Source organism: Trematomus bernacchii, unplaced genomic scaffold, assembly GCF_902827165.1.
Source record: "Trematomus bernacchii unplaced genomic scaffold, fTreBer1.1, whole genome shotgun sequence".
NCBI lineage: Eukaryota > Metazoa > Chordata > Actinopteri > Perciformes > Nototheniidae > Trematomus > Trematomus bernacchii.
In genome coordinates, this window is record NW_022987812.1 from 30,309 (window position 1) to 42,500 (window position 12,192).

The 12,192-nt window shown below is 43.3% G+C and overlaps 1 protein-coding gene across 8 annotated transcripts in view; it reads left to right on the plus strand.

Annotated features, from left to right (window-relative positions):
* Positions 1-1,440: 1,440 nt before the first annotated feature.
* The window catches only part of adgrg6 (adhesion G protein-coupled receptor G6), a 113,904-nt gene continuing 103,152 nt past the window's right edge, over positions 1,441-12,192 (plus strand). For 7 of the 8 annotated variants that reach the window (XM_034150919.1, XM_034150915.1, XM_034150918.1 and 4 more), the window contains exon 1: positions 1,441-1,595. In XM_034150919.1, coding sequence (XP_034006810.1) covers positions 1,594-1,595 — 2 coding nt within the window. In that variant the 5' untranslated portion in view covers positions 1,441-1,593. Of the gene's footprint in view, positions 1,596-1,641; positions 1,702-12,192 lie in introns of those variants that run through there. The other variant, XM_034150916.1, reaches the window with a different exon arrangement.

Genomic DNA, 12,192 nt, shown 5'->3' on the forward strand with positions numbered 1-12,192 from the left:
TCCTGCTATGAGATACATGTAAGGCCATCTGCTGACATTGGAGTTGATATATGGAAACGCTAGCAACTTAGTTAGCCCAGTTAGCACTGTGTCAATGGCTTAGCAGCCCCAACAACGTTTACCCATTTAAACAGTCGTGGTAGATACCTTGTTTGTTTTAAACATCATGAATACACAAACAACAATGAATACTTACAAGTTGTGTACCCGAATCTCCCGCTGGTCCAAACAAAGTAGGAACAGCATCGTCCTTCAGTGCCCTACGCTGTGCATATCCGGCATGAATCCTGAAATGTTTGCGAAGCTTTGGTCCGTGAAATGCCGTGCACACAGTACAATACCGGCTCGAACATCTGAAGGAACTGTGTTAACAAGAAATGTCAACCACTGACTTCGTCGTGGTTCTGCCCTCGGTAAGGCATACATTGAAGATTTCCCCTCACAAGACAGGAAACAGACCCTCGTTGGCATGACTGGACACAGTTTTGAACTGAACCTGAGCTTCCAACAGTATATATGTTCGGCTGGCAGAGGGTGCGGCGATAGCTCTGGGCGTGGCTACTGGGTATCCCTACGTCACGATGCCCAGGAAGAAAACATTGGAAAATGAGAAATCTCCAACGAGGCGTTTTGGGGAGGTCTTTTCTGCTCCCACAGCAGTGCTTCTCAAAGTGTGGTCCGCGGACCACTGGTGGTCCGTGAGCGCCCCACTGGTGGTCCGTGAGCGCCCCACTGGTGGTCCGTGAGCGCCCCCTACTGGTCCGTGAGTATATTGGTAACATTTCACATTTGAAATAAATAAATAAATGTAAGTTTTCCGCACTCTCGCGGGAATATCTCCGCAATGGAGCGAGCCAAGTTTCTTTCGATTGCATGATATAGCCCAGCGCAACACCTTCGTCACACATGTTGCCACTTGTTTGTACCATTTTCAGGCGATTTGTAATCTGTTCTAGAAAAACGATGTGTTTTGGGATATTTGTGGAGTTAGGTGGTCCGCTAGTGTTTTTTTATTGGTTAAGTGGTCCTTGGTATGAAAAAGTTTGAGAAACACAGGGTGTACTTTGAGGACGGGTAATAACCGGAAAAGCAGGACATGGGAACTTTAAGCTAATGTTTAAAATAATAAATAATCATAATGGTGAATGGTGATATTTAATAATCTCTTATAAAAGACCTCTAGTATTTTGGATCCTGTTGTGTTTTTGACTTTTTATTTTAATAATTTTATATTGTTTATATTTTATGTAATATTTTTATTTTTTAACTGTTAATTCTCTTATCTATCAATGCAAATAATAATACAAATAAAATAACAACAATAATAATGACAATAACAACAAAGTCATCGTTCCATAAAGTTGAAAAAAACAAACTGGAAAAAAACACCCCTCCCGTTTTGTCCCCGCCCCGCCGGGAGGTCCCGGTCAGAGAAGCACCGCCGCGGACACTCTGTGCACGCGCTGTCGGTTTGTTGGTTTGGACACTTTGGAGAGTTTTGGAGAGTTTTGGAGACTTTGCGCGGAGGATCTGAAGCAGATTTCGGGGCTTTGAGAGGACGATGACTCCGCTGGAGGACCAGCTGCTCTGAACATGTGAGTAAAAAAACCTCCATCAGAGATCCGGAGAAATTCACCCGAGCAGAGAGACTCTTCTCCGGGCGTTAAGCTCCAGCTGGGGGGCCTGAACTCTTCCTTTAATGTGAGTTAACAGCACACTTTATGATGAAACATCTGCGGAGTGTCGAGGTGTTTCTGTGAGCTCCTGGTCTTTCAGTCTGCAGCAGCTTTCCTCCTTTAAAGGGAATCTAAAATGCAGAAAACCACCTTCAGTTCTTCTCAGCTCTGAACAATCTGCAGAGAGTTCATGTCTTCTGAAAAGCTTTACTCTGAAACTCTGAACTGGACCTTAAACGTTTTAAAGTGTAGTGGGAAAACTGTTTTCTCCTGAAAATCAGCTGGAGCTGTGGTGCCCTGAACTCTTTATGAAAAGTGATTTTAAATGCAGAAAATGAACTTTAGGACATTAACAGTTCCTGCTGGAGGTTTACTTCTTTAGTCGAGCTGCTAGAACCTGAAACATCTGCAGCCTGTCGAGGAGTTCCAGAAAAACAATGAACATGTAAAGTCTGAGACTGCACCTGAGACTGGATGTGAGGAAGCTTCAGTGAACTCCAGTTGTTTAAATGACATCTGCTGCAGCTTTGGAGCCTTTTCTCTCCCTTAAATCTCACATTTTAAATGCAGAAAACAGCTTTTGGACATAAACCTTGAGTGTTGGAGGTTGAACTCATTAGTCGAGCTGCTAGACTCTGAAACCTCTGCAGCGACTCGAGTTGTTTCACACAGAAAGGAGTGAGAAAGCTTCAGTGAGCTCCTGTTGTGTAAAGCAGATCTGCTGCAGCTTTGGGGCACTGTATTATTTAGTAAATGTAATTTTAAATGTGTAATAGTGACGCTGAGACGTTAACATTTAGTGTTGGAGGTTTCACGTATTACTCTTGCTGCTAGACTCTGAAACCTCTGCAGCGAGTTGAGGTGTTTCCAGACTTTTCTTGACATAAACTGGACATTACACGTTGATGTAAAACATGTTTTAGTGAACTCCACTTGGTGTCCGTTATTTGCCCTTAAATCACATTTTAAATCTACAAAATCAACGTTATCATGTAAATATAGAGTGTTTTCTGTCAGCTGCAGTTTGTCTCAGACTCGTCTTTACTCTTTAACTCTCAACTTTTCTACTTTAACGTACAACATGTTGTGGTGAGTTCCTGAAGACCAGAGGCTCTTTATCCTCTGAATTTAAATACAGAACATTTAGAGTTGTTGTATCTGTTTCTCGTGCTGCTAAAACCTGCAGCTTGTTTTGCTGTTTCCACAAAACTGGACTTCACTTTTTGACTTTATCGTAGAACATGTTGTGACCTCTTTATATCACACTCACTGCAGCTTGGTTTTGTTTCACTTGTATTGTCGTTACGTAGTACAGCTACTATGTAACGACAGGGTTTCTCTGCATGTGACCCATCCTAGTGTTAGGAGCAGTGGGCTGCCATTATGTCCGGCGCCCGGGAGCAGTGTAGGGAACGGTGCCTTGCTCAGGGACACCTCGGTAGCACTTGGTCTTGCCGGGATTTGAACTGGTGACCTTCCAGTTGCCAAGCCAAGTCCCTATGGACACCACCACCGCCCATGCTGTGATGCACTTAATGTTTCCTTAGGTCTGGTTTGACCTGCAGAGAAGCAGCTTTGTGATGTTACGCTGTACTGTTGGAGAGTTAGGGTCTCTGTCAGCGTCTAAAACACGGACTAATATATTCATTTCCGACCAATTAACAAAAACACAACGGTATTTGAGTGTTTCTGCACATAGTTGTGTAGACCTGCAGACTTCTGTACACACAGCACGCCCTAATAGATGAGTGTGTGTTAGATTGAGCATCACAGTGTGCAGCTGGTGGGACAGAGAGTCTTGGACTGTCAGTGAAGTGTCATTCGGAGCAGAAGTTAGGTTCGGCTCAGTTGATGGAGTCGTGCTTCATGCTGCAGGACGTAGAGGCGGTCTGCGCGTTGGGTGTGTGTGGTTTCGTGAGTTGTGTTTAGTGTCGGGAGAAAATGAGCCCTGTTCTTTTTTACTGTCCTGAACTCGCCTTTAAAACTATTTTTAAATGCACAAAAACAACTTCATCATGTAAATATTTAGTGTTTTCTGTCAACTCAACATGTAAACTTGTCAGATGTGCTGATTCTCTCTTAGCACATTGGTTCCTGTTCAGACATCAGAACAAGCTGAAGAGATTCTTTACATATCAAAGAGAGGTCAACAGAGAGGGGATTCATCTCTGAGTCTTTTGACCTCTTTTTGACATGTAAAGAATCTCTTCAACTTGTACTGATGTCTGAACAGGAACCAATGTGATAAGAGAGAATGCATAGAATTATTATTAGTTGTTGTTTTCTTAGTTTATTCAAAGACGAGCTGACAGGAAGAAGTGAAGCGTGAGATTCATGAAAGGCTGTTCGTTACAATGAGTTGGATCTGGGTTTCAAACGTCAGAACATAAACTCTAATGAGAGAGAGACTGTATGTTTGTTTAGGCGTACATGAAGAAAATAACTTTGGATAAAACCAGATAAATATATAATTATCTATATTTACTATATAGTATAATAAAGGTAAACAGTTTTGGCTTAAAGATGTTTTTCAGGGGATTTAAATTAGTTGAATTTGGACACACAACTTTATCAAAGGAGGCGTTGTTGCAGGTGTCTGACACACACACACACACACACACACACACACACACACACACACACACACACACACACACACACACACACACACACACACACACACACACACACACACACACACACACACACACACATGCTTCCTGTCAGCAGCCTGTTATTTAACGTCTCAGCTATGTGTGTGTGTGTGTGTGAGGAATTTGTTTAATTAGAGGAGTATCTGATCTCCACCTGCAGCTGGATCATGATGACATTATTATTTCAGCTGGGGGGGGGGGTGTCTCTACTTTAAAGAGTCCTCTCCTGCTGATGTGCAGGTGTATATCAGTATGTAGTGTCTCTACTTTAAAGAGTCCTCTCCTGCTGATGTTCAGGTGTATATCAGTATGTAGTGTCTCTACTTTAAAGAGTCCTCTCCTGCTGATGTAGTGTCTCTACTTAAAGAGTCCTCTCCTGCTGATGTTCAGGTGTATATCAGTATGTAGTGTCTCTACTTTAAAGAGTCCTCTCCCGCTGATGTTCAGGTGTATATCAGTATGTAGTGTCTCTACTTTAAAGAGTCCTCTCCTGCTGATGTTCAGGTGTATATCAGTATGTAGTGTCTCTACTTTAAAGAGTCCTCTCCCGCTGATGTTCAGGTGTATATCAGTATGTAGTGTCTCTACTTTAAAGAGTCCTCTCCTGCTGATGTTCAGGTGTATATCAGTATGTAGTGTCTCTACTTTAAAGAGTCCTCTCCTGCTGATGTTCAGGTGTATATCAGTATGTAGTGTCTCTACTTTAAAGAGTCCTCTCCTGCTGATGTTCAGGTGTATATCAGTATGTAGTGTCTCTACTTTAAAGAGTCCTCTCCTGCTGATGTTCAGGTGTATATCAGTATGTAGTGTCTCTACTTTAAAGAGTCCTCTCCTGCTGATGTTCAGTCCTCTCCTGCTGATGTTCAGGTGTATATCAGTATGTAGTGTCTCTACTTTAAAGAGTCCTCTCCTGCTGATGTTCAGGTGTATATCAGTATGTAGTGTCTCTACTTTAAAGAGTCCTCTCCTGCTGATGTTCAGGTGTATATCAGTATGTAGTGTCTCTACTTTAAAGAGTCCTCTCCTGCTGATGTTCAGGTGTATATCAGTATGTAGTGTCTCTACTTTAAAGAGTCCTCTCCTGCTGATGTTCAGGTGTATATCAGTATGTAGTGTCTCTACTTTAAAGAGTCCTCTCCTGCTGATGTTCAGGTGTATATCAGTATGTAGTGTCTCTACTTTAAAGAGTCCTCTCCTGCTGATGTTCAGGTGTATATCAGTATGTAGTGTCTCTACTTTAAAGAGTCCTCTCCCGCTGATGTTCAGGTGTATATCAGTATGTAGTGTCTCTACTTTAAAGAGTCCTCTCCTGCTGATGTTCAGGTGTATATCAGTATGTAGTGTCTCTACTTTAAAGAGTCCTCTCCTGCTGATGTTCAGGTGTATATCAGTATGTAGTGTCTCTACTTTAAAGAGTCCTCTCCTGCTGATGTTCAGGTGTATATCAGTATGTAGTGTCTCTACTTTAAAGAGTCCCTCTCCTGCTGATGTTCAGGTGTATATCCAACCCAGTCTCACGGCATTTCGTGTTATTAGTCAAGGAATTAAGTTAATCTATTGATTCGTGTTCACCAACACGATTTTTGCACCTTTTTTTCGTGTCACAGAGAACGATTTTAAATGCAATATATTTCTATTGGTAGTATGTTTCGTGCCTGCAACACGTCTTTTTGTCCGGTCGGGTCTTGGAAGACCAGAAGCTGTGTGGTTCATAAAAACATGTTCTTACTCAATATCTTACCCTAAGCCTAACCCTATCCCTTTTATTTTAAATTGTATAATGTCGGAGTTTTTTTGCCGTCAGTGAGAAAAAGAAATGGCTCAGAGCCTCAGAATACTGACATCTGGATTTTATGTCATCTTTTTTTCCTTCTAATTTGTTATTATTTACATTGCTTTAAAAATCGTTCTGTGTGACACGAAAAAAATGGTGAAATCGTGTTGGTGAACACAAATCAATAGATTAATTTCGTGACTATAACACGAAATGCCGTGAGACTGTGTTGGTATATCAGTATGTAGTGTCTCTACTTTAAAGAGTCCTCTCCTTCTGATGTTCATATGTTCAAATATGAGTAAGTAATGTCAGTTTTGTCTTTTTAAATATCCAAACCAGTTTTTTTAGTGATGCGTTTCTTTGTGGTTTTGCCAGTTCTTTAGTCTTTGAACTAATTTAAAGTGGACCTATCATTCTATATTTAAATGATATATTGTAGGGCCATACCTATATAAGGTATATTTATACGTTTCTGTTTTCAAAATACCAAACAGATCATGCATTTTAGCCATGCCTCATTTCGCTCTATGTGCTGTTTGCTGTCTACGGGTCTGATTCTGCTGACCACGCCCCCCTGCAGGAGAGGGGAGACGTGCTCTGATCAGCTGCTGGGCTGTCAGAAGAGGGGGAGAAAAAGAGATCTCCGTCCTCCGTGTTTTATTATATAGAGTCGTTATTCATTTGTTTTAAAGCTCAATAAATAACAAAGAAGACCTTTGACCGGCACTTTTCTCATTTTGTCCGGAAGATTTAAACTTTAACGGACATCTTGACCGGCGAAAGAAAGTGAAACTCTGCCGCACGGTCCCCTCGTTCCTTGGTAGAGGCGGAGAGGTGGGTGTTTGTCATCTGCTGGTGGACTAACCGGAGAGAATTACAGTGCTTGCCTCGACGGGGAGGGATTGCATTGAATTAAAGCAGCAGGAGCAAACGCTTGCCTCGGGGAGGGAGAAAGAAAGCCACAGCGGAGAATAAACAGAAGGGTAACCATGGTAACTACTGGCGGGAAGTCTTCTTCGCTGCTTTTGTGGCAGACTACAGCGCCACTTACAGGCCTGGCATATGTACTACAGCGTCTCCAGCGCTTTCGAGCGGCAATGGCCGGCCGTGGCCCAACCCCACATTCCCCTGATAGGTGGAGAGTTGGCCCAATAGCCGTAGCGCCACTTCTGTGACGACATAGAAGTGTTCAAATCTGGATCAGTTTTTATCAGATCCGTTGCAGCCCCTTTTTTAGAGATTTGGGTATGGAGGAAAATAGAGAGAGTTGTGTTTTCTGACACTTGGTGAGTTCCCTGGAACACCGGGGACACATATTCATGTAGAAAAGACGTACACAAGTGCATTTTGCATGATAGGTCCCCTTTAATGTCACTTTTATGGCGCATTTTCACTGCAGGGCCTCGCACGGCTTAGCACGGTATAGTTAGGCCTTGGTTGGCCGGCTCACTTTCTGCTGCGATTCCATTACAGTTTAGTAGCTGGGGCAGTAACTATAGTAACGCAGTGTAGGCGGAGCCGTGACGTCATCTTCAATGCGAACCACAGAAAACAACACAGCCGTTAGCTGTTAGCACTCAGAGCTCACAGCTCCTCATATCTGTTCAGAAACTAGACAAAAGTTAAACAAGTACAAACCACAGACTGCCTGTGTCATGGTGAATACAGTCGCTGCTTTATTTATGTCTGTATAGGCCGTTGTTGTGAGTGTGGACGGTCGGAGCATATACTGCGTTAGCTTAGCCAATCTCCATTTAGAAAACATGCATTTTAAAGGTTTTTCGCCTGCCGTCTGTCTGCAGACTTGACAAAGCATTAATTCATGGTTTTTACTAACCGGTATCAGTATGTTGTTACTTCGTCATTTTGAAACGTGTGTTACAATTAAATCACGGTCAAATATGTCCATCTTGTTGTAGTTGTAGCCCCCTTGCCAGCGATGCTCTCTCTAGTTTAGCATACTCAGCCCGACTCAGCCCTGGTTGTTGGCCCCGATAGAACCTCGATTTTGGAGAGCCAGAAAACTGTGAAACTGTACCCGTTAGCCGGTAGTCTTTTTGTGTCTTTATGTCAATTTCTTCTGAAATGTTTTGTATCTTTGTTGTGGTCTTGCATCTTTCTATTACTCATTTTGCATTGTGTTGTAGTGTTCGTAGTTTTTTGTAGTTTTTCGTATCTTTTTGTAAACATTTCGGCATTTTCTGGAGGTTTTTTGTGTCTCTTTGTAGACATTTTGTGTCTCACTGTAGTCATCTTGCATTTTTTGGTGTCAATTTTGGCCATGTTTACATTATATATATGCGGAAAAAAACTTGTCTTTTTCCAATTAAGGTCAGGCAAAGAGCACCCTGAGCTGAATCTGAGCCCAAAGCCTGAATTATTCGTCCAAAGTCCGGCTTTCCAAACCCTAAGTTCACAAATCAATCATATAACTGAGAGGTGACAGCATGAGGTGCATTTCAGAGCCTCAGATCCACAAGATGTCCGCCTGCAGGACCATGAATCGCTCTCTTTATTCCCTCTGCCCCCCCCTTCTTCCCCAGTATGGAGATGGGGGGGGGGGGGGGGGCATGGGGGGGGGGGCTGACAAAGAGGCAAGCTTTCTTTAATGTCAGGAGCTGCATGAATTACATTAAATCCACTCTGTTGGCTCTCTGTCGCTCTGATGCAAACTCTGAGAGGAACTACATGTCAATAACAGTGAAGTTAAAGCGTGTCTCTGTGTGTGTGTGTGTGTGTGTGTGTCTGTGTGTGTGTGTGTGTGTGTGTGTGTGTGTGTGTGTGTGTGTGTGTGTGTGTGTGTGTGTGTGTGTGTGTGTGTGTGTGTGTGTGTCTCTGTGTCTCTGTGTGTGTGTGTGTGTCTCTGTGTGTGTGTGTGTGTGTGTGTGTGTGTGTGTGTGTGTCTCTGTGTGTGTGTCTCTGTGTGTGTGTGTCTCTGTGTGTGTGTGTGTGTGTGTGTCTCTGTGTGTGTGTGTGTGTGTCTCTGTGTGTGTGTGTCTCTGTGTGTGTGTGTGTGTGTGTCTCTGTGTGTGTGTCGTGTGTTGTGTGTGTGTGTGTGTGTGTGTCTCTGTGTGTGTGTGTTGTGTGTGTCTCTGTGTGTGTGTGTGTGTGTCTCTGTGTGTGTGTGTGTGTGTGTGTGTCTCTGTGTGTGTGTCTCTGTGTGTGTGTGTCTCTGTGTGTGTGTGTGTGTGTGTGTGTGTGTCTCTGTGTGTGTGTCTCTGTGTGTGTGTGTGTGTGTGTGTGTGTCTCTGTGTGTGTGTGTGTAGTTTTTTACCAAAAGTTCTTAATAAAACTGACACTGTTGGACTCGGTACTAGTTTGACTGCTACCAGAAATGAAATGAAGTACTTTTACTGTGTACTTTGTGAGTAATCCTCTGTCAGAGTCCCCTCCATAGTAGCCTACATAATGTATGTTTATCTGCTATCTTTGATGAGTGATAAAAAGACAATTTTACCATTAGTTCTTAATGAAATTGATACTGTTTGACTTTGTATTAGTTAGCCTACTACTACAATACATTGAAGTAATTTGACTCTTTACTTTTTGAGAAATCCTCTGTCAAAGTCCCCTGCTGAGAACAACATCAAGCCACTTCTGCTCTAGAGTATGTTTGTGTGGGACAATGTGGCCCGTGGGCAGAGTTGGGTGTAACGCGTTACTTTGTAACACGTTACTTTGTAACGCGTTACTGTAATAATATTACTTTTGTCGGTAACGGAGTAGTGTAATGCGTTACTTTTATAATTCAGTAATCACACTAGTTACTAATGGCGCGTTTCCACTACAGCCCGCAGCACGGTTTAAGAGGGCTGTGACGTCAGCGGCCCGTCTTTGGTTGCGTTTCCACTTGGCCTAGTACCGGCCGGCGGGTCCTAATTCACAGTTTTTCTGGCCTCATAAAATCGTGGGTCTAGGGCCAGAGACAACGAGGCTGAGTCGGGCTGAGTATGCTAAACTAGAGAGAGCGTCGCTGGCAAGGGGGCAACAACTACAACAAGATGGACATATTTGACCGTGATTTAATTGTAATACACGTTTCTAAATGATGAAGTAACAACATACTGATACCGGTTAGTAAAAACCATGAATTAATGCTTTGTCAAGTCTGCAGACAGACGGCAGGGGAAAAACCTTTTAAAATGCGTGTTTTCTAAATGGAGATTGGCTAAGCTAACGCAGTATATGCTCCGACCGTCCACACTCACAACAACGGCCTATACAGACATAAATAAAGCAGCGACAGTATTCACCATGACACAGGCAGTCTGTGGTTTGTACTTGTTTAACTTTTGTCTAGTTTCTGAACAGATATGAGGAGCTGTGAGCTCTGAGTGCTAACAGCTAACGGCTGTGTTGTTTTTCTGGGGTCCTCTGAAGATCACGTCACGGCTCCGCCTACACTGCGTTACTATAGATACTGCCCCAGTTCCTAAACTGTAATGGAAATGCGCCATAAAGTGAGCCAGTCCTAACGAGGCCCAGCCATACCGAGCGGGGCCGAGCGAGGCCGTGTAGTGGAAACGCGGCATAACATTGCCCCGCCGCAGGTTTATATGTACGTAATCTGCGCGACTTGCGCGTCCACATCTCCACGCGCAGTGCTGCATAAACATGGCTGAGTCAGCGATAACTTTCGAGGGGTGGAGGTATGCCCATTATTTTGAGTTGGTCCGAAGAATAGACAGGAATGTGACGGTGAGGTGCAAACTGTGTCCAGGCCAGAAGCTGTTATCCACTGCTGCAAACACCACGTCAAACCTCTACAAACACCTGCAAAGAACACATGCTAAGGTGAAGCTAATAGCTAAGGACCGGACCCCCGAACCCAGAGTGAGGATGTTGTGAGTGCGCCGCCGCCGACTCCGAAGCAGCACAAATTAGAATTTGGAGGACCGGTAACCAAAGCAGAGATGGACAGGCTTGTAGCATCCTTCATAGTAGAGGTAATGTTGCCCATTTGCACAGTGGAATCACCATCGCATCGTTCAGAGATATACTGCGCAAAATACAGATAGCAGGAGACAGAGGACAGCCATAGTCAGAGCTATCTGGATCAGTCTTATGCGACAATGGAAACTGAACTAAAGAGAACATTTGAAACTTTAGCAGTCTGCGTGATCTGCCTGTAGGGAGGGGCGGGCCGGCCCTGCGAGTAAAGTAACGAGTAAAGTAACGAGTAAAGTAACGAGTAAAGTAACGAGTTACTTTATGGAGAGAGTAACGAAGTAGTGTAATATATTACTTTTTTTTAAAGTAATATGTAATATATTACTTTTTTTTAAAGTAATATGTAATATATTACTTTTTTTTAGTAACGACCCCATCTCTGCCCGTGGGACATGTAAATGCAATGTCGACGCGTGAACTGTCAACGGGGGGTGGAGAGACACTATGGACGCTCGTGAACTGTCAGCGGCGGGGGGGGGGGTACACTGTGAACCTCTGTCGCCTGTCAGCGCAACTTACATGATGCCGTTTAAAACCATAGACTGTATATATAAAGTTTAAAACATATAATAATAGAGGGCGGTGCCGGCCGTCAGCGAACCGAGCCGGCCTTTCTCCGCATCTGATTCATGTCATAAATCAGATTTTAGAAAAGCGTTTTAGCCAATCAAAATGAAATATGCGGGACATCGTCTCAATTTGCGGGACGCACCAAAAGTCGTGAAAATGCTGTGCAATATACCGCCCAAAGCGGGACATCTGGTCACCCAGACGGCTGAGTGACCGCAGTGCAGAATCGCTGTATAGTTGAAATCTCCTAACAATGTTGTCCATTTTAGAAATAGGCCTATTATATTTACAGCCCTTAGTAACATTCATTTTCTGGGCTCAAAGTGTGTCTTGGCTGTTTTCATTGTGATCGCTAAATTCCGCTTGTTTATAATAATCACAGTTCCTTCAACAGGATGCTGTAGTGATTCAAAGTGTGATTTTAGCATAGCCTACGAGTGCTTTTGTTTTGAAATCACTTCCGTGAGTTTCGTCTGCGCTCTTATTTTGTAAGGTAACTTCCGGTAGCAGAATATGAAAAAACTGGGTTTTTTTTTGTTTCTGTTTTCTAGTGATTTTATTTTTT